At 39.4% G+C, this 22,641-nt stretch overlaps 2 protein-coding genes across 8 annotated transcripts in view; both read left to right on the top strand.

Annotated features, from left to right (window-relative positions):
* lims2 (LIM and senescent cell antigen-like domains 2) overlaps window positions 1-5,504 on the top strand; it is a 36,062-nt gene extending 30,558 nt beyond the window's left edge. For 5 of the 6 annotated variants that reach the window (XM_078174409.1, XM_078174410.1, XM_078174408.1 and 2 more), the window contains exons 8-10: window positions 1,126-1,174; window positions 1,408-1,483; window positions 3,712-5,504. In XM_078174409.1, coding sequence (XP_078030535.1) covers window positions 1,126-1,174; window positions 1,408-1,483; window positions 3,712-3,826 — 240 coding nt within the window. In that variant the 3' untranslated portion in view covers window positions 3,827-5,504. Of the gene's footprint in view, window positions 1-1,125; window positions 1,175-1,407; window positions 1,484-2,000; window positions 2,136-3,711 lie in introns of all 6 variants that reach the window. The other variant, XM_078174411.1, reaches the window with a different exon arrangement.
* A 1,749-nt stretch (window positions 5,505-7,253) lies between these two features.
* The window catches only part of ranbp2 (RAN binding protein 2), a 34,311-nt gene continuing 18,923 nt past the window's right edge, over window positions 7,254-22,641 (top strand). For both annotated transcript variants that reach the window (XM_033618145.2, XM_033618144.2), the window contains exons 1-19: window positions 7,254-7,479; window positions 9,061-9,128; window positions 9,231-9,342; window positions 12,220-12,372; window positions 12,535-12,765; window positions 13,252-13,394; window positions 13,686-13,881; window positions 14,372-14,512; window positions 14,808-14,967; window positions 15,342-15,523; window positions 16,046-16,245; window positions 17,124-17,247; window positions 18,872-19,033; window positions 19,474-19,611; window positions 20,420-20,551; window positions 21,369-21,599; window positions 21,719-21,802; window positions 22,259-22,400; window positions 22,532-22,626. In XM_033618145.2, the coding sequence (XP_033474036.2) occupies window positions 7,408-7,479; window positions 9,061-9,128; window positions 9,231-9,342; window positions 12,220-12,372; window positions 12,535-12,765; window positions 13,252-13,394; window positions 13,686-13,881; window positions 14,372-14,512; window positions 14,808-14,967; window positions 15,342-15,523; window positions 16,046-16,245; window positions 17,124-17,247; window positions 18,872-19,033; window positions 19,474-19,611; window positions 20,420-20,551; window positions 21,369-21,599; window positions 21,719-21,802; window positions 22,259-22,400; window positions 22,532-22,626 (2,766 nt within the window). In that variant the 5' untranslated portion in view covers window positions 7,254-7,407. The remainder of the gene's footprint in view (window positions 7,480-9,060; window positions 9,129-9,230; window positions 9,343-12,219; window positions 12,373-12,534; window positions 12,766-13,251; window positions 13,395-13,685; window positions 13,882-14,371; window positions 14,513-14,807; window positions 14,968-15,341; window positions 15,524-16,045; window positions 16,246-17,123; window positions 17,248-18,871; window positions 19,034-19,473; window positions 19,612-20,419; window positions 20,552-21,368; window positions 21,600-21,718; window positions 21,803-22,258; window positions 22,401-22,531; window positions 22,627-22,641) is intronic.

Raw genomic sequence — 22,641 nt, 5'->3', positions numbered from 1 at the left:
CACATGTATTTGTACAATTCAGCGATGTTCACGGTTGGACAGTCCTCGGCCGCTATTTTCAGTTTGTAAAAGTGGTCCCTCCCCTTCCGCTACGTAGCCAAGATGGCGACCATTGAGGGCGAGAAGTGTCCATAGTTCCACACTCAACTTCTTGACCGTTTTGTATGCACCATCCGGGTAGTCATAGTGCCCTGCATTTTTCCATACTTCTCAGTGTGAATGCACTTACAGAAGTACGCAAATTGAGACACAGCAACTGCTACATGTAGCTACATGCTAACGTCAAGGAAACATATAATCTTGGATTCCGTCATTGCTAATTTCACCCTGATTCCAGGACATATTCCTGCTGGAACTTGATTGATTTTTCATGGTAGACAGTGCTGCTATATTTCCTGACAGTCATTCAGCCACCTTCAATGATGTGCAGAGATACCGAGAGCACAGATGTGGAAGATAGGCTGAACAAATAGAGCAGAGTGATGCACTAAAACGGAGCGAATCAGACAGAGGGTGGTGAATGCAGGTGTTCCAGCTCAGACAGTACGAGGAAAATAATGTGGGGTTTTTAAGGTTATTTTGTATTAGCATTTCTGCTTTATTTTCATAGAGAGAGAGAGAGAGGCAGGGGAGATAGAGGGGATGACATGCAGCAAAGGGCCTGGGCCTGACTCAGACCCAGACTCAGCCTTAAATGATATGCATCCTGTCTGGTGAGCTACCGGAACATTAAAGGATGCAAACATGTTCTAGTAGAAGCCCAAAATACAAGTATGAGCCTGAAAATGAGCATAATAGGTCCTCTTTGACATTCTTAAGACATTGCTTCAAACAATTATCAATCTGAAGTATGCTGGATCAGAAAGATCCCATTAAGTCACTACTACTACTCCACCTAGTGTAAGTGGGTTTTTTTTTTACCAACACAATACTTGTGCTTCCAGGTTTACAAAGTTTATAAAATGCCTCTGTAGCCTGTGCTTGTTTGCATGTTTTTCGAACACAGCATGTTATATGAGCCATGAGGAAGTCTGTCAGTGCTACACTGTGTTGCAGAATTTTATTACTCATAAGATGTGTCACCGTGTTGCTCACTGTCTGTTCCTCTCCCTTCATCACACTCAGCTGTTTGGAGATGTTTGCTACCACTGCAATCGTGTCATTGAAGGAGATGGTAAGAAAACTTTTATGGTGGAGTGATAATATGTCTCTCATTGTGCTGTTCATTGCCTTTTATTTCTACTTCTCTTTATATGTCACTGTCTGTATTTTCATTATGTGTGGATTTCTTGCCTTTTAGAAATGAGATTTTAAATTTCAGACTAAACCAGACCCTTTTAGCTCCAGTCATATGATGGTGATGTTAAGCAGTGTCTCATGTGACAGTGTTTCTTCTGTTTTTGTCAGTGGTGTCTGCCCTGAACAAGGCCTGGTGTGTCAACTGTTTTGCCTGCTCTACCTGCAACACCAAGCTCACCCTCAAGTAAGTAATACAGCAGTCTGAGAGACAATAATACCATCACTGTGGAGTGAGATCAATCCACACATTGTAACCAAGTTTTTGTACTCATTTGGTATTTGTTTTATTTTCTAAAAACTGCCAGAAATTGGCCGAGCTCAGTCTTTGCTTGTCATTTTTCTCTTTCACTACCACCCTGCATCTGGGACTGTTTGCTGCTATTAACTGTCTGTTTTTCAATCATGTTCACTCCTGAATTTTTCACCTCTCTCTTATAACACAGTTTCTCTGTGGACTTGTTTCTCTACCTCTCCTTCATTTCATCATCCCTCTTCTTTGTCCCCATGTGTGCTTCTCCTGTTCTACATTTCCTTCCCTTGCTCTCTGCAACTTTCTTTCTCCTCCTTGAACTTTGTCTTTTTTCCTTTTCACCCTTCTTCTTCACTCTGTTCTTGCCTCCTCAATGTTTTTCTCCCCCTTCCTCTTCTCTCCCCCCTCTTTCACACCCATCTCCATCTCTCCCTTCTCCCTGCTCTGTCAGGGAAAAGTTTGTGGAGGTGGATCTGAAGCCAGTGTGTAAGCACTGCTATGAACGCCTGCCGGACGACATGAAACGCCGGCTGGCCAAGCGGGAACGCGACTCAAAAGACAAGAAGAAGAAATTACTGATACCCATGTGTCTATGATCCTCTTTTTCTCCTTTCTCCTCACTTCCACTGCTCTTCCTTTGGTCAGTTTCCATCTTTCTTTCTGTTTCCTTTTCTTTTGCTTTTTCATTGTCATCAAGTTTCAAACATACTCAAAGCCACTTTTATTCCTCACACCTCTATAGTTAATTCCTCTGGCTTTCAAGACAAATTATGAAAGCAGACTTTAGTAGGTGAATATGCGCAGACTGAAAGTATTTGAGTGACCTAACACAGGAAATGTATCAGTACATAACCAGCTTTCAGCCAGAAACACTAGTCAGGATTAAGGCTGGTAACCTCCGCTATGCAAACAGGCAAATCAGATCAGTCACATGGTGAAGGGAATGCGTTGTTTCCTGGGTCTCCCGGTCCGTCTGGGCGTAAGGGTAAAGCCTTAATCGCTTCCGGCAGCTTTCTGGCCCCAGCTGTGGAAGTGCTGAGGTCCCTCTGGGTTTAACACGTGCCCTGGTCCTGCCAGTGATTATCTGCTTGGGGAGCAAATGTCGCCCAGGACAGCTGGGGGGGGGGGTTAGAGAGCTTGCCAGTGTTAGTGGAATTAAGGCATTTAAAACAGAAAATAAGCATTATTGGAGCAAATTTTTCCTCTGCCAAGGCTGCACAATTCCCGTGTGTTATTTCATTAATAAAAACATTTAGAAATGTGTAATCTACATGTAGATCTACACTAGTAAATATATAGAAAGTATTGGGATACATGATTTTCGTCATTCTATGAGGTGTATTAGCTCATGAAAAGTTAAAAATAAAAGTTCAAAAATCCCTGTGCTGTCAAGATTAGAAATCCTTACAAAATTTATTAGATGTGCACATGCATCCAGGTCTGCCCAAACACTGATATTTAAATTTGAAATACTGAAATTTGCTAACAAGTTTGAGGTTTGACATCCTGGTAGCACAGTAATTAAAATGCATAGCATAAAAGAACAATGGTCATGATTTGATTCTGGCAGGGGACCTGTTGCATGTCATCCATCCCTTTTCCTCTTGCCTCTCATGTATCTTGTCTGTCTACCATCTGCACTCAATAATAGCTAAAAGGCCAAAAAAGGGAATTATCTAAAAAATTCTCAGGAATTTTACAATGAACAAAAGCATATGTAATTAGGAAAGATTTTGCCCTACAATATGTGTTTTTTTACACATAGTGTAGGGCAAAATCTTTCAAGGACAAGGAGTTCAATATGACGATGTTACAGACGTAAGACGTCACAACAAAAGTTCTGTTCCGATCAGTCGGGATGAATATAATAAAAATAAATATAATAAAAGTAAAAAGAATCACTTTTGACCACAGTTTGTTTAGTTTCTTTTCCCCCATTTACATCAGCATTTCAGGTTATGTGCTGCTACAGAAGTGTTTTGTAAGGATATGAAATGTATACCTGTCAGCGCTCTAGGGTGAATCTACAACTCAGCAACTTCCTTAAGCATTTTTCATGCTCGCAGACATAGCATTGACATAGATACTGTATGTGCATGCTTGCAGTGACGAATATCGAAGATCCAAACTCTAACTGTGACTGTACCTGTTTTCCTCACCAGGAACAAGTTTGTGGAGTTTGACATGAAGCCAGTGTGCAAGAAGTGCTACGAGAAGTTCCCCCTGGAGCTGAAGAAGAGACTGAAGAAGCTGTCTGAGACTGTGGCCCGGAAGTGAACGCATAGCAGAGCAGCTGGAAGGAGGGAGAAATAGATGAAATGTGGTGATGCTAGTCGCACTTCCAGAGTTGACAATCATATAAGACAGGATTTGTGTTTTTTATATAATTATTTTCAAACTTAGGTCGGTTATTTCAGCGAACACGCCTCTTTATGTCCTTTTAGTTACAGAGGATCATTTCACGAGCCTGAAACTGACAGATGGGCCAACACACAGATTGTTGGTCAGTCAGTCAGTAGGTTTATCATCAACCTGTAAAGTGCCTTTAGCTCAAATACTGCGCTCTATATGCCTCACATGCTTGCCTTATTTCACTCTATGTATTAAACCTAAACACAGATGATGATGACGATCCTGTAATTTAAAATGACATATGAGCTTTAAGCAAACACGGGAACGTGTGAATATTAAAAATGCGTATTGACAGACTGTTCAGCTACTTGCCAACTTGTCTCATGACGCCAAGCCACGTGTCCTCTGTTTGACTCATGTTACTGATACTTGAGTATAATAATGGAGTAAACCCAAAGAGAGCAAAATACAGTTTTATTGAATGTGTATATAGTATCTCCAATATGTCATGTTTTTCACCAATATGTATTACTTTATATGTTATTAATGTGTATTTTCTTTAATATTATACAATATAAGTTTGTGTTTAGCTCTATAAAGTTAGAACTTCTTTTTGCATCCACAGTTACTGTAGCCTCCTTAATGCTACACTGATGGACTCAACCATCAACTGCAGTATGCTGGATTGCCTTCTTATGTGCTATGCAAACAATCTCTATGTAAACTGGTATTTACAATACAATACCAGTTTATTAGGGTCACTTGTACAATCTCATATCATCCAATACAACAGCCCTGAAATAAATCCCAAGTTTATATTGTTCAGTTTTTGTGTTATCTACTCGTTTAAATACATGAGGGCGGCAGGATAACTCAGTCCAATTCAACACCATAACCACAGCTTTAGAAATTACTACAGAGATTAAGCAACACCTCTGACATGCTGTAAACAAACACTGAGCATAATAAGCTTCACAGTAACAGGATTTATTGCATGGCAACTGGTGACCATGTGTGTCTTGCAGCATGATGGCTTGTGGCGTGTGCAGAGACCGGATGTGGGAGTAATGTTGGATGTTAGAGAACATGTGTTACTGCTGTTTGTAATCCAGAGAAAGTGATCCTCTTAGAGAGGTGTACCAACTTCCTCAGGGCTCAGACCCTCTTAGGAAAGAAAGCCAAGTGTTGCGAATAGGAAAGAATAGTTTCACTTGCGCAGTATTTTATCACATATGTTTCACATAGTAGTTTAGTAGAAAAACACATTCCACTATTTATGGAAATACAAACCTGTGTTTCTAGGAATTTCACTACCTGCGCCACAACATTTCTCACTTGAAGAAGAAGAAATATTCACTGAACTTTCTGAACTCCTAAAAATAGTCCAGTGGAAAGTTTTCTGATATGTTACTACCTGGGCGACTGAGATGACTCCACATAGACAGACACTGCTCCAATACTGTATTTTATCTTTGCAATGCTTGTCAAGAGACAGTATTTATTATGTAAACACACCAAAGTGCATGTTCTAGACATTACTATTTTTCATTATATCCAAAGTAATTCTGTCAGTTCACCTGAATAAACATGTATTTCAATGCTACCAGTGTCCATGTAGTGATGTTATTGATGTGCAATTTCTCACCTCTCTCAGAGTGTAACATGCCAGATTTTGGATTCACACGTCATGGAGGCTCTCGTGGTTAAGAACACATAATCACAATTATAGCGAGTATTTTTTTGTTATGTTTTATAAATATTTTTTGCAGCTTTGATTAGATTATTCTACACCGAAGGTAACATTTGGCTTACTTGAGTTAAAGTATCATTCCATGGATTAGGCCTTAACAGTCATTAAATAGTCTTAAATTTTTATTTGTTTGCCACAAACAATTTAATTTAATTTAAGTAATCCATCCAATTTATTTTTGTCAAAATGAGCCAGTGATGGTACAAACCTAATATTGTCTTTTTACTTTATATTTGTACTCAACGGTTGGCTAAACTTAGTTTAACCTAACTTAATTTGCTAAAAATATTCCTACATAAAACTTACCTCTATACAGGACCACATATGTACTTCTTACTTTTTTTTTTTTTGCCTTTATACTTACCTGCAATGCTTGTATAAGACAGTCAAGATTTTTTTTTAAAAAAAAAAAACAACCTTAAATTTGGTAAAAGATTATCTAGAAAAAAATCTTAAAAAAACATTGAATTTAAGTGTTGTGATACCTGTAGATACCCTGTTCATAAAACAGAGGTGAGGACTTCAGAACCATGACTTGGACCTGAGTCAGACTCAAATCACAACTTTGATGATTTTAGACTTGACAAAATCAAAAAAGACTTGCACTTTGACTTGGACTTAAAAACTGAAGACTCGTGACTTTACTTGGACTTGAGCCTTTTGACTTGAAAATATTTGACACCTTTCCCCAAGCCCAAAGATGAAATGTTTGTTATTTAAAAAGTGTGACATGAATAAAAATATATTTTCCTTTATTTCCTCAATTTACTAATGTTAACATTAATATTTTCATTTCATTTGGACATAAAATATAGAAAAACATACTTATTACTTTAAATAAATAATAGACAGAAAAAATCTCAAATATATGAGGAAAAAAATATAGACATTTTTCCAATATAGAATAAGTTTACAGCAAGACAGCACCAACACACAAAATTCATTCCGTGCTATACAGTGCTATATGCTATGGAAGTTCAATGTCAGCAGGTCTTTTTTATGATTAAGTTCAGTCACACTTGTTATGACAAATGAATACTGATTTTTTCATTCATGATATTTGTAATTTAAGTTGTTACTCTGTTGTTAAAATGGCATTACATTTGGTGAAAAGTGCATAATCACTTATTTCGGACTTGAAACGTTAGGACCTTTGACTGAACTTGACTCAAGACTTGAGTGTTAAGACTTGAAACTTACTTGTGACTTGCAGAACAATGACTTGTCCCACCTCTGTCATCAAATAACTGTTTTAAACATTGCAGCTATTACTGGATTTGAATCTTTTCTTTTTGTTAGGCCTATTTATTACTTTATTTTAATAAATAAACATGTATTCTCGCAAAATATTACCAAATACAGTTTTCTTGGTGTTTAATTGGTGTTATGTAAAATAATATATTGTTGTATTGTTGGAGACGATTTGAAATACACTATGACACCTATTGCATAGAGTATGTGGTCCAGACAGATGGTTCACCCCAGCTAGCCCACCTCTGCTTCAAAATAATGTGCGTCAGCGGGCGTCAAACGGACTTCTTGCTTCTCATTGGTTGAGGAGCGGGATTCAAGCGTGCGCACGTCCCACGTGACCCTCTGCCATTTGACGGTAATGAGACTGCGCAACATCATCATGGGGAGTTAACGTTACGGAGTGACAGTCGAGCTGATACTAATGTCCGTTTTATATTTTGTGAATTCTCGCTATCCTATGCGCCATAGTGAGTCGTGTTGAAAGTATTTGTTTTTGGGAGTCATGCGGCGGAGTAAGGCTGAAGTGGACCGTTACGTTTCCTCAGTACAGAGTTCATCTCCCTCACTCAAAGAGGTAAGTTGAGCCCCGGCGGCTAGTTAATGTTAGCATGTTGCTGCCATCATGTCAGACCAGCATGTGTCAGCCAGCCGGTATGAGGAAACAACCACGGTCAAATAAGCACTTGTTGTAGTGTTAATTAAACTCAAGTTTAATTAGTTAGCTTGAGTTATGTGTTCAGTGTAGCCTCTGTTAACTACCACAGGCTAGCGGCGTCAGCTAGCCGGTATGATGACGCCCGTTCGTGTCCACCCCTTCGTACTCAGAAAATGCGCGGCATGGAGCTACCACAGCAACGCTAGCCAAACGGCCGTGCTAGTTAGCCACCACTCACTCAGCTACTTGGACTACTTGTACAGCTAGTATTAGCTTTATATCTTTAACAACATGGCTTCAGTACACTGTAACCGGAATACACGCCGTTCACTCGTGTAAAGCAGCTACACTCAAGCCTTATTCAGGAAACTTCTATCATGTAGCTTAATTAGCAACTAGATAATCTGTACAGTTAGTGTTACCACCACAGGTACTATGCTGGTGCGACGCTAATTTAACGCTAAGTTGCGCTGAGCACTTTGTGAAACCTTTACCCCACTGAAAGGAAGTAGGGCACCAATAACCTTGTAGATATGTAGTTAAGGTTATTTAACATTGTGGGCATGGAGGCATTAAATCACACTAAATTACAAGAATGACTAAGTTAAGTCCATCAATCACAATATTTCCACTGTGGTCCTTGGTGTAAAGATAGCAAAGATGCATTAGTTCAGGTAGCAGGGCGATATCATACTACCTTCACACTAAATATTTATATTGTCATCAATGAACTCACATCAGTTAAACACCAAGAAACTAAATGATGTATAATTAAATGATTGTCAAAATGTCAACTCAAAGTTTATAACCCAAGTTTATATGACAAAGGGCTGTACAAACAAGAATTTCAAGTTTCAGTTTTATATATTAAGTTAGATATCATAAATCACAATTTGCCTTAGAGGGCTTTACAACATATGACAATCCTCTGACTTGGACCCTCATAGTGAAAAAGACCTCCACAAAAAACTCTTAAAAACCCCTACCTAAATAGAAAAAAAAATTGAGCAACTAAGGAGGGATCCTCTTCCAGGACAGACTGATGTGCAGTAGATGTTGTTGCATGTATAAACATCTGCTTTTAAGGTTCTTGCTTATTATTTGAATGTGCAAAGCTAAGTTATTCCAGTTCCTAGCATCGCACAATCTAAAGGAACAAGCACTCATTTATTAAATCCCATCAAACAACACCAGCTCTTGTCTGGTAGACCAGGAAGGTCAGCAGTAAATCAAAGTGGAGTGAATAAGTAAAAAAAAAAAAAAAGTGGAGATAATCCTAAAACTATGTTGCCTTATATGATGTTCGCTTTTACCACATGAGGATTGAAGGGTCATTTGCATCTGGGGTAATACCTCCCAATAAGACATCTTGTGAATTAACTTTTAACTCTAAATGGGGTTATCCTTGTGCCTGCTAGCTAACATGACAAGCAAGATAAATATGATTTGAATATTCAAAACATTGTTGGTTCACTGATCTTCAATGTTTTCTTTCCACAGAAGCCAGTCAAAGGATTTTTATTTGCTAAACTGTACTTTGAAGCAAAGGAATATGAACTTGCAAAGAGGTAAGCACACAAGCTTCACCGTTGTTGAGCACATGTGTTACTGCTTCTCAAGAGGTCTCCATTACACTGACGGTAATCTTGCCTTTTCCATGCTCTCCCTAGACATGTATCGGAGTATCTCAAAGTCCAGGAGAGGGATCCAAAAGCACACAAATTCCTTGGACAGCTCTTTGAGAGAGAGGGCGACATCAACAAGGCAGTAGGATGTTACAAGGTAACATGGGGATAAATGTGCAAAACAAAGCTTTTCTTTCTGGAAGAGTGCATGGTGTGGTGTGCTTCTTGAAATCACAGCTCTCTTCCAGGTATATTAAAAAGAGGATTTGAGGATTTGATCGTGCATTTGATATTATTTATTGCAGGGTTGGTGATTCAAATTCTTGCTCATCCTGTCCACATGTGGACGTGTCATTGAACTTAAAATTGCTCCACATGGCCATGCCAGTCTGTTATTGTGTGAATGGGAATTGTTCAGGTTAAAAAGTGCTATGTATGTAAGTACAGTCCATTAATGGTGGTCAGGTCAGGAAAGGGATACCCAAGGCCAAGACTTAATTATGGTTTCCCCACACTTAAATTGTCTACATTTATTACCACTGACATACAGTGCAATCTATAATTATTTATACACATTATTGTTGTTCTGTTTCACAACGCATTGAATTTAGGATGAAAGAAAGAGCCACCACTAAGCTTTAGAATAAGAAATAAATAGAAACACTGTCATGAAATGTTAAATTAATTCGCAAAATTTCAACAATTCAGATGGGATTAATTAAAAAAGGTGTCTAAGTGACTGACTAATCTAAGTGAGCGCATTTAACAAGCCACATGTTTAACGATGCTTCTCATTAACTGCGATCATTCTGGAGAGGATTTTGTCAAATGCAAAATTATACCAGGTGGTTCCTAATAGTCAGCTCATTCCCCATCCTATTAGCCACACATTTAATGACTTAACGTCGAGGCAGACAGCCCCACAGCCTGGATAGAAATCTGTAGCTTTCATTACAGCTGATCAGGCTGCCGGCATCTGACTCTCCTAACGTCTTCATTTTGATTGTTTCAGTTTGTCTGGTTGTCTCCAGCAGGTTAGCCAAAACGTTTCAGTCCTGACATTACATCCATAGAAAGTACACAGAGCTGAAGAAATTCAGCGCTATATGAAGAGATCTATTTGAAAATACAAGGTGTCTGTTTGGAACCAGGCGTAGTTATGGGTAGACTAAACAAACCAGTATTTTGGGCTGGTATTTATACCTGCATAGGAAGGGGAAATGCACACATTGCTTTGAGTGTCTTTGAATTTATGTAAAGGCAAATTACATGAATATTTTACTAAAATATAAAATATAAAAAAAAATTTAAAACAATATACACATTGTGTATGCTTTCTGTTCCTGCTGACCATTTTCCACAGCAGTACCACAAGGGTTAAGATTTTTTTTTCTTCGATCTCAGTTATGTGAAATGTAAGTTGCATACACAAATTTGTTTTGAGATCTAGTAAAAAATCCATTTAGCAGTTAATGCCCATTGTTTGTTTTGTTTTCTAAATGGAGATGCACTGAGCTCACTCTGACCTTCAAGAATTGGTGGTCAGCTGTTGAAAATGCACTGATAGGCTTTAATGAGGTGTCAGTTTTTATTCTGTTGACAAAAAATAGGGAGATAACATTTGGCAGAGCATATGATGCACATGATAGGATTCCTTAAGTACATTTATTTCAACTACTGATTAAATAACATTGGAATTTAGTCAGTTATGTTTAGCTCAAAGCACAGATTTTAGTTATATAGAAGGCTTTATAGTCTGCACTAGGGTTGCAGTGATATACCAGGTTTCAAGGTTTACCATGATATAAAAGTTGACAGTTCTCATACTGTGTACATTTGCTTAACTACGATATTGTTTAAAAAAAAAAAAATGCAGCTGGATGTTGAATCTCCCTTTTTTGTAGTTATTTTCTAAGGGTAGACTTTTTACACATACTTCTATTAACAAAATGGTTTCAAGTTTCAGTTATAGTAATAAAACGTTTGTTCAACCAGCAATAATCTTTTCGCTTTCATTCCTTTAAGGGTCATTCTGATCGATCATAATATAAATTCTGTAAAACTGTGAAACTGCGCTATTTTCTGAGACGGTTATGCCGTGAAAACCTCATACCCTTGCAACCCCAGTCTGCACAATGTAAGCAACCTGCTTGCCTTAAGGCCCAGACACAACAAGCCAACCTAAGAGAACTTGTGGCAATGATAGCTGCCTGTTGCGTCGCCTCATGTCAACTGTGTCCCAGCCAAAAAGTTGCACATGAACATGCTGCAAAGACTACAGCTGATGGCACAAACAGCACGCATCTTCTGTGCCTGTGTGAGAGGAAATACTCTCTCCATCAGTGGACGGGAGTAGTCTGTATTTCTCCGGAAGACCGTCATGACGCTAGTTAGCCAGTTAGCACATTAACAACACAATCCAATGCTGAAAGAACAAAGCATATTTACCATACGTGAGTGAACAATGACACAAATCACCTCTAAACGTTTCTGCTAAAAGGCTCAATGGCTAATGACAAAGACTCTTACGTTATATAACAAGTTTGTTTTAGTCTCACTCCCTCTTGACTTCAGCTGTTTGTTTACTTTCCTCACTTCTGGTTTTCTTTTGCGCTGAGCTCAACTGACAATTTGAGAGATTTCATTTACCGACTGGCTCTGCCGTCGCGTATGCCAATTCAGTGTGCTGAATCAGCTGAAAAAAAGCCAACGGGCTGAAGAGGGGCAATGGTGCACGACACACCGTACTGACAAGGGCGACAGACACTCACAGACGGCCCAACATTGAGCGACAGCCAACTGTTGGCTTGGTGTGTCAGGGCCTTTAAACTCTTGACTCATCCTGTTTATTCAGTAACCTCATTTGGCTTCTCTGTGGACTGAAACAGGGGGACATCCTACTGGCCTTTCTTTCCTTCTTATTTCATGTTTTGGACGTTGTTTTTTGAAAGAGTATTGCCCTTTGTATAGATAACATGTCAGCAGGGTTTTTCAAAAACTGACAGTATTTCTGTACTTGTGTGTGTTTACATAGCGGTCAGTGGACTTGAACCCAGCCCAGAGGGACCTGGTGCTGAAGGTGGCTGAGTTACTGGTCAGTAAGCAGGAATGTGACAGCAGAGCAGAGTTTTGGGTGGAGAAAGCTGCCAAGCTGCTGCCAGGAAGTCCTGCAGTCTTCAACCTGAAGGTGAGGCTCCTTTCCTTCTAACTTTCATGATAGTGTTTTTTTTTTTTGTTTTTTTTTTAATCAGTCATGTAAGATCAATACTTCACGGAAGATGGTGCATATTAATTTAAGTTGAAAAGGATGCCACACTGACTGTCTTTGGTTTATCTGTGCTTTATGCAGGAGCGTTTGTTGAGTCGCCAGGGTCAGCCGGGATGGAACCGGTTGTTTGACCTCCTTCAGGCCGAGCTGGCAGCGAGGCCAGCAGACGCCCACGTGAACGTGAAGCTGGTTCAGCTGTTTTGTCAGGACGGACGGCTGGATGAAGCTGTAAAGCATTGCCTGGCTGCTGAGAAAAGGGGCTTGCTGAGCCACAGCCTGGACTGGTACACAGTGGTGGTGCGCACACTGCAGGTCAGCATGGAGGGGTGATGGAATACTGTGTTAATGTTGTCATTATACCAGGATTTTAAACTTAAATGTAATACTAGTATAACAAAAAATTATGCTCAGTGCTGACACAAAGAGAAAAAGTTTGAGGCACACATTGTAGGATATTTTTTTTTATTATTTTTTTTTTTAATTTACAACATGCACACAGTTCTGATACACAAAAAGTCTGTGAACATGTTGCCTCCAGTCATGTGGTGGATTCATTGCTGGAAAGAATGCTGTAACAGCCACAGGTTAAGGATCAGTCGATTTTCTTCCCTGTCCCAATGAAAATCTGTTTGTGGATCTTTTTGTTTGTTTGTTTGTTTGTTGAACAAGTATTGATACTTTTGACAGTCTTATACAGCATACTTGACAGGTGTGCACATTTTAAGCTTCTGTAGGATTTGTTAAATCTAACCTGTATAACTTCAGAATAATACAAAGAACGGTTGACCTTTGTTGCAGGAGTATCTAGCTCAGCCCAGTGTCTCCAGTAATGAGAAGATGTGTCGGCGTCTCCAGAGAGAGCTGCTGTTGGCCCACTGCAGCCTGCTGAGAATCACACTGTCTGAGAGCAGCATGCAACCCTGCTGTAATGCACTCACAGGGTAGGTCATGTCGAGGTTGAACGGTGTTTGTACACATATACTGTAGACGAGCTGTATCCATGAAATCAAATCTAACCCCAAAGTTGACTTTATTCTCATTTCTGAATTTGGGAGTAAAGCAAATCAGGAAGACTTTATATTGAGACGGATAATTTTATGAAACATAATATAGTGGCTTAGATTTTTAGATGTGTTTTACCACCTTCCATTTGTTTCTATTTATTCCACTGAGCATCTAAACAACTACAGGAAACAGCTGTTCATGCGATTGTGTTTGTGTGTGTATTGCAGTTTTGACCAAGCTATGCAGACACTGAGCAGCATTGCTGGCCGCCACACAGACGATCTGTGTGAGGTGTTTGTGGAGATGAGAGGTCACCTCTACCTGCATGCTGCTACACTGCTGTTGAAGCTGGCTCAGGAACGCCAGCAAAGCTGGAGAGCCATCATTGACCTGGCTGCACTGTGCTACCTGCTGGCATACCAGGTACTGACACACCTACCTGCTTATTACCTGTCAGGAATGAGGATCGCTCATTACCAGAGCGTTTAACAAATGCTCAAACATGTAACTCTTTTGTTTCATGCTGATCCTCTTTAAGATGGTGAAAGTAAAGTGTTACTATTGTGATTATTTTGTCTGTTGTTTTTCTTTTTATTCACTTAATTTGATATAAATACAACCATATATTTTAAAAATATGCTAATATGGTAGATTTCCTAACTTTGTTTATTTTAAAGACAAGAAACAGGTTGAACAAGTCTTCTTAAACAGCAGGTGTCTCAAAAATGGGAAGTGTCATATGATCAGGCTCTCTTTTACTTAACAAATTACTTCTTACTCGACTTGTCAAGTCCTTTACCCTTTGCATTGCTATCAACGCACTCTTTTCTTAGAGTTTCCTTAAACGGGCTTAATGTTGGAGCCAAGACCAGAAACTTTTGAATACAGTTTATTTTGTTTGTTCTTCCACCAGGTCCCCAGACCAAAGCCTAAAGTGACCAAAAGAGACCAGGCAGCCCCGCAGCTTCTGGAGCTGCTGGCCAATGACCGACAGAGTCAGGCCGGTCACATGTTGCTAAACCTGAGCACAGATTCATCCACCTTGATCAGAGAGGTCTGTCCGTGTGTTCTGAGTCAGTTTAGATGAAGCCCTTTTAAGCTGGAATAAAAAGCACTTTACATCACTGAAGGGTGATGTAATGAATTAAGTGGATTAATTTAAGTTTGCATGTGGTGAATATAACTTCCATAGGTGCATACCACTCTGTCTCAACAATGACACATGCACTATTGCTTTGTCTTTTTACTTAAACACTAACATTAATAATTTCTGCATCACAAGACAGAGCACCAATAAACTGAATTTGTATGTTTAGAAACAGGCATAATTTTATGTTTTCTCTGTGCAGGTGGTGGAGGCGTTTGGAAACCCTCGTGGACAGGACTCTCTGTTTGAGCTCCTGTTTGGACCACAGGCCTCCACTGGATCTTCCTTCATTGCAAATGATGACATTCGTTCCATTAACACCATGGCTCCAGAGCTCTCTCAACTCGCCAAATGGGACGCTGGTACATTCATTTTTTGAAATTGAAAAGTAATGCACAACAAGGGTGGGTTGTACTGAGGTGCTGATAGCTAGCAGTAGACTTGAAAGTAGGACACAAGTGTCACACACTCTGGCTCCATACTCATTCCTCTTTTATTCAGATGACATTTCAGCCCTCAGGCCTTCTTCAAGATCAACAATCATGAATATCAGTGATCTATCGCCTTTGAACAATAGACCAAAAGTACAGCACAGTATTGTGTACTCTGGAGAGCTAATAATATAAGTCAATAACACAGTAGTCTTTCCCACCAAAATATTTTTCTGCATACAAACAAACAGTTTTGACATTTTAAGTACTCCCACACAGTGATAACTTTGATGCCTCCCCTTTAGGCTCCATCCTGCTGCATGCTGGTGACTTGCAACATCTAAGCTGGTTGGGGCTGCAGTGGACCCTTCTGGCCCAAAGGCCGGCCCTGCGGGACTGGCTACAGCAGCTCTTTCCTAGACTTACTCTGGAAACCTCCAAACTGGACACCAACGCACCAGAGTCCATCTGCCTGCTCGACCTGGAGGTAGGTGGAACCACGTGGGTTGGTTTGGTGGGATCACATAACACCAGACGAGGCTTTGCAGGAGAAGTTTACAGATTTTCACTCATCTCAGATATTCAGCACATCAAGAGTGTTTCAAAATTCGAAATAACAGGAAAATGTATTTTTACCATTAAAATACAGAAGAATGTGTACAGAGTATAATTTGTAATAGATTTGTTAGCCAGAACTTGTCCGTCTCCATTTTTAGCGAGAAGATGAAAGCTATCAAAAGCTCAAAATAGTAGTTTTAAAATACCTGCAGCAGAACGAAATGTCTACATAGATCTGTTTTTGATAATGACCAGCGTTCTTTTGTGGAAAGACTCTATAGTGTGTCTGTATTGTTTGCACTTTTGCATCGTCCCTGAACCCACTGCTTGCAGATATATTTAGACTGCTGAATTTGCTTTGTGAATTATTTGACACTCGTGTGCGTGTGTGTTGAACATTTCTACCCAAAATATAAAACTCTCTGTCTCTCATCTGGTTTACTCCATCCAGGTGTTTTTATATGGTGTGGTGTTCTGTAGCCATTGTCAGCTCCAGGAGACGGCGAAGATCAGCAGCGGCATGAACCAGCAGCAACAACAACAGCTTTTCGAGCCTCGCTGCCTTCCCCTTCCCCTGCTTCGCCTCTTGACCACTGACAGACAGAGGGAGTGGTGGGACGCCATCTACAGCCTCATTCACAAACAAGCAGCGTGAGTAAAAACTAGGGTTAAAACAAAACATGCAGCATATTGACCAAAATATAAGCTGTGTCAGCCAGTTAGCTTTTTCAATGTGTGACATATTGGATAAGAGTGGTTATCCGTCAGCCTGGCTGTTTGCAGGATGCAACACATACATATAGATACACTTGAATTAATACAAAGTAGACTGAAGAGTGGGTTAGATTCTGCTCTTCTCTGCTTTTCCTAATTTGAACCTATATATTCAGACACACAAGACAGCGTTAGAGTGGATAATAAAGAATAATTTTGTATTCTTGCTGTAAATGAAGAGTTTGAGTGTCTCACATTGTCAGTCCTGCAAAGAATAAAATAGTGAGGATGCCAGTAAGTTGTAATTTGTGGAACATTTGGTTTAAAGTTGATGTATTTAAGCACTAAATATTAACTACACTTAAAAATGTTGGCATGGCTATCCGCTGTCAGGTCTCTTAGTCTCATAGACCATTGTCAGAATTATGGATGGAAAAACATTCACTCTATTTTCCCCAAAAGACTCTCCTGTCAATATGCCAGTAAATGTCAACAGTTTTAAATCTCAGGAAAGCAATAGAAAGCAAGAGTGAACTCTTCTACAATTGACTTGTTGAAAGCAGGATTAAACTAACATTAAACCTCTCTTGTGGCATCATTAGTGCTAAAAGACAGGTGTGGGCACAAACATGACATTTTCACAAGAGCAGTTGGGTGCCTGTTTGTCTCTTCGTTACTCTTTGTCCTCACTTCATCCCAAGAAATGGCATAAAAAGGCCAACACAAAGCACTTGAACAGTTTATTGTACATATTTTATGGGCCCTAGTATTCAGTGTTTTTGCTTAATGTCTCTTTGTTGTGTGTCTCCTTGTAGTCCTGGCATGTCAGGCAAACTGCGGATGATTGTGCAGCACGGACTGAGCACTCTGAGGGCTGGAGAGAAACATGGGCTCCAACCAGCACTGGCCATCCACTGGGCACAGTGTCTCAGTCAGACGGTACACACACACACACACACACACACACACACACACACACACACACACACACACACACACAGGGACATATACACACTGTTTCCACAAGCTCAGCAAGCAGCCAGCTAGACAGAAGATGGAGATTTTGCAGGAGATTTCCAATTGTTATATAGCTGATTTAAAGGTTTTCTGTTATCTGGTTTTACTGGTTTTGATTTGAGCTTTTTCTATTTCTGTTTATACCCGTGGCTTCAATTGAAAGGGCCACAATGGATGAGTTAATTGAGTAGTTGTCACCTATTAAATTAATCGCCAACTAAACGAGATTAGTAATTTTTTAATTTTTTTTTTTAAAAAAAAAAGTCCAAATTCTCTTACTCCATCTTCTTTAAAAGTGAATATTTTCTGGTGTCTTTACTCCGCAAATCGATTAATAGAAAAAAATTGACAGCTTAATTGAAAATGAAAATAATTGAACAATACAGTTCCTCCTCATTTCACTACAAAAACCTATATAAGGTGGCAGCTTGCTGGAGGGAGATCACTAGGGAGCTTAAAGTTTCTGGTAACCGACCATTGCTGAAAACAACCTACTCGCTGCTGGCTATAAAATTTAATTACCAGTAAATATTACAGTATAAAACATGGTTTTTGTTTCATACAAAAATAAGTAGATAGGAAGTACTCACCCATCCTTAGTGATTATGCTTCCAGTCTGATCCCAAACACATAGCTGATAGGTACGTGGTTTGTTTACTTGATGTAACAAAGGTGCATATATAACAGATTTTTTTTAAAAGCGTTATTATTTACGTGAGTCTATTGACCAGACTTATTTTATTTGGACTAAGCATGTAACCCACTTTTCAGAAAATCACTAAACAGATAGTATTTGACTTGAATTCCTCCCATTTGTCCGGGACATCGAAGTCTTCCAAGACACATGGACCAGCACCAGATTTTTTCTACAGGGAATACTTGATGCCAAAGTCAGATCACTCAAAACAGTTAACTGAAATTAACTTAAATTGTAATTGTTAACTATCCATCAAGTTACAGTACACACGCTCTGGCTTTGCATTTATACATTGTCAAAGCTACGGCATAATGCCTTGACCATCTTAAATTATTGGGTAATGTGCAAAACCATGACATGTAGAACTGTCACAGCATAAAGGCTAAGTGTTACACAGTGTTGAGATATACAGCTGTATGTGCGGCATGATTATCAATATAATCACCTTCCTTTCTTTAAAACATTAGTAAGAAGGTCAGCTAGAGATGAGTCCACACCAGTTGTGGGTGGCACATGCACACACATAGACATGCAGCACAGCCAGAAAAATAGCACTTGGATAACTCAGCACCTTGCCAGATAACTGCACCGACACACATGCCTTTCCACCTGCTCCTTTCTGTCACTTAGCCTACAACTGTTAAATGTGATCAAGATGTCCAAACAGCCACGTGTGCTGGTTCTCTGACTGTGTCCATTTGTTTCATGGTAGAATTTGAAACAACTGAACTACATGTGTCAAAAGTGCATTAAGTGTTTTTCTTACCTTGTTTTACCTTCATTAAGTCAATGTGGCAGGCAAACCTTCTCTCCTTGATGTTTAGCAACCTTTTATGTTTAATAATCCAGGGTGATGGTGTGAACTCGTACTACGACCAGAAGGAGTACATCGGCCGCAGTGTCCACTACTGGAAAGTTGCAGTTCCAATGTTGGAACGGATCAAAAACAGACGCAGCATACCAGAACCACTTGACCCCCTCTTCATACACTTTCCCTCCAAAGATATTCAGGTTAATACTGTCTTCTTGTTTTACTTTTATTACAAATTAAATTTTGGACACTCTCAAATCCTTAAGCAACCAAAGATCCTGAGACTTTCGGTTCTGTCTACAGATAACTTTTTTTTTTAACTTCCCTCCTGTAAAGTAATTTTTGTTAGCCTTTTATGTTTTTATGAATATGAATGATGTGCTTTATCTTACAGTGTTTACACATTGTGTAGGCAATGGTTTTTGACATTTTTCAATCAGTAAATGTTAATGTAGATAGCTCTTTGGTAGAGTATGGTAGATCTTAGGGTTTGAGGTTTGATTCTCACTTGGGCCACCACAACAAATATATGCACCTATGATACTAGCAGGTGTTAAGACTGAAGACTTTGCTGGATGCCAGTTCAAAAATGTACCAGGTTGGCTCACTGTTTTTATCTCATGTCCATCTTTCTTTTCAGATTTCTTCTGTAAAAGGCTATGAAGAGGAAGCCAAGATAGCATATGCGACGCTCCTTGACATTGAAGGCAAAACAGAGGAGGCCATCGCTACCTTGGAAACAATCAATAACATGTCATCCATCTGGCATTTGGCACAGGTAAGGCATACACTTCTGCACAACATACCTGGGATAAGTTGCTCTTAAATATCTCAAACAGTGGTCCTCAGTGTTTTGGTTTTGATAGATGTGCACTGAAGATGATTTTTCTTCCCACATTCCAGCCTCTTAAAGCGGGAATAGTGCATTGCCATGATTAACAGATTTCTTCTTAAGATCATCTAACAAACACTGTGGGAGTTTTGGCATAATAAACAAACATTTGCCATAGGTCCTGTGATTTTTTTTTTATCATTTAAGTAATGAAAGACTGAGAAGTTAGTGTAAATTCAACAGTATTCATTGTTGGTACCACAAAAGCCACTCAGCCGCCTCCGCTCTGCCTGTCAGTATCGAACAACATTTAAAGGAGCTGTATATCCGTGATTAAGAGTCTGGGGCGGTATTGCCTGCACACAGCTCTCAACATGGAGGTGGCTGAGTTGGCTAGCAGCTATCAATGCTCACTCCATAAGTAGCACCATGGACAGCAACAGTCCTGACAGAGCTTATCCTGTTAAACTGAAGGGGACCAGAAGGTAAGTGCTATGGTTCAGTGACGATGCCATCCCATTATCAGCAGTAGCTGTCATATGAACATAGTGGCAAATAGTTGTTTTCCGCTATATTAATGCTCTGAATGTTGTAACTGCTCGTTTAAGCGACAAATTCCTCAAAATTCACCTGGATCTGCCAGCCACTATATGATATGTGATTGGTTTTTCCCTAATATAGATGTTTGTGATTCTGACATCTTTACATGCATTTGCTATTTGTTTTTCTATGCTGTACTATGTTTCCTTCACAGATCTACCAGCGGCTATCAGAGGAGGCAAGCAGCGGGGTTGAGGAGACCCAAGACAGGTGCATCACCTTTCTTAGAAAGTTTAGGACCTACCTGTCAAAGATCTACAATGCGAATGCAGATGATATTGATAGGGTAAGTCCCATTTGCTTGTACTTGTTAATGTGAACAACTCTATAGCTGTGTACAGGGTTTCTCCAGATCCTTATAAAGTCTTAAAGGCATTTTATTCATTTATCTCTAAATAAGGTTTCACTTGGTATTAAAATGTCTTAAATCAATTTTTCAAAAGTCTTAAAAATGCAAAGCCATGGTAAGTATGATTTTATGAATAGTTTTTTTCTGATTTTGTAGTGTAAAATCTAAAAATAATTGGTTACATTAATTGTTTTTAAAATAATTTACCAAGTGCCTATTGATGTAGCACACATCAGGATAGTAGTACCAACAACACTCGTATTTTGTTTTCGCCCGAGATGCTCAGATCAGAGGATGCACTGCCTGCCTGCTAGTTGTCATTGTTCCCTGGACAGCATGGAGAACCCAAAGTCAATGAAAATCATCTATTTAACCAAGATTTCATGGCATGGGTGAAACAGATACAAGGCAATGCACTGTGCAAAAAGTTTTCCAAACTCGGCACGATGCGAGTTAAGGCAGTGAAATCCCATATGCAGAGTAAAAAAAACACAAAATCGGCAAGAAAACTTGCCATCAAGCGACAGGTACATCGCAGTTCTGTTCCACCCTCGTCCCCGCTACGAGACAAAAAAGTCATGTTTTACATTGCAATTACATTTGTGCATAATTGATCAGTAATTGATTTCAGTTTGTTTTTGTTTTAATTGGTTTCAAATATCATTACAAATGGCATTTAAAAAGTCCTAAAAATTTTTAAGTTGCTCTAAGCTTTAGGGACCCTGTTTGTAACAATCTGTTACATGTGTCCCAGCTTCCTGTCTCCATGGAGGAAGTCGTGGATCTCCTGAATGACGTGAACCAGCAGCTGGGCGAGAGTGGGGAGGCCATGGATGAAGAGGAGGAAAAGGAGGACGAGATTCGAAGAGGACCAGCCCACTCCAGCCCTGCTCATCCCACAGAAACCTCTGCCTCCATATCCCACATAAAGTTTTCCACTCCCTCTCCTAACAAAAGCATCGTCTCTCCTTCAAAACGACACCTGGTAGGTTCAGGTCTTTTTATGTAATTAGTATATTAAGTGTTTGCTTTTGTTTTTTTTCACAGAGATATTGATTCACAACACAAACGGTACTTTTTCTGATTTCTTTCTGTGTCGTTTAGATTTCTCCCAAGACACCACCACATTGGGTGGAGGACCAGAAAAGTCTCCTCCAGATGCTGTGTCAGCAAGTTGAAGCCCTCAAGGTCAGGATAAGAAATTAAACCTTTTTTTTTTTATTTTTATTATTCCATACAAATTGACACTGTTTCCACACTCAAAGCAGCATTGTATAACTATGTTGGTGTACTGAAAAAGATATGAGTGTTACCATGAATTTATCATAGCAAAAAGGAAAATTTGTTGGAAGCATTTGGGTTGACAGCAGAAAATTAAATTGGAGCAGATGAGATTAACTCGCATGTGATAAAATGTATTTAGGAAACAGGAAATTGAATGAAGGTTTCTAATAATAGCCTGTTTCAAGTTAAGACCTGGTTCTACCTGCAGATGAGGTATATTTAAAATATCTATTTGAAAACAATAAAACTATTTGACAATTTACAATAATTAAACTATGAATGACTCAGCGTATGTTTATATTCTACTTTTATTGTGAATTTCTGTAAAGATGTCAAATTGAGTCACTCTTTGTTTTGCAGAATGAGGTTCATGATCTGAGACACAACTCTTCAGGGAATGCAGGCTCCCCTCATCACAAGATGTACGGGGAGAGCTATGGGGCCGAGGGCCTACAGGAGACCTTTACCCCAGTGCAGTCCTACCATGGGGCCCCACTAACAGGTCAGCATGCTACATAGAACCAAAGCTTTCTTAATTGTTCCATATTTTTGTCTTGAAGTATTGAACAGCAATAATATGTAAAATCAACAAAATTTTTATATATTTCTTTCTTCTTCTTTTTTTTCTCCAAGTTGCCACTACAGCCCCCTCTGTGTACTACAACCAGTCTCCAGCTTATAACTCTCAGTATCTCCTGCGCACAGCAGCAAATGTAACCCCCACTAAGGTAATTATGGCTGTT

This window comes from Epinephelus lanceolatus, chromosome 14 (genome assembly GCF_041903045.1).
Source record: "Epinephelus lanceolatus isolate andai-2023 chromosome 14, ASM4190304v1, whole genome shotgun sequence".
Taxonomy (NCBI): domain Eukaryota; kingdom Metazoa; phylum Chordata; class Actinopteri; order Perciformes; family Serranidae; genus Epinephelus; species Epinephelus lanceolatus.
This window is presented reverse-complemented; position numbering and strand designations above follow the sequence as displayed.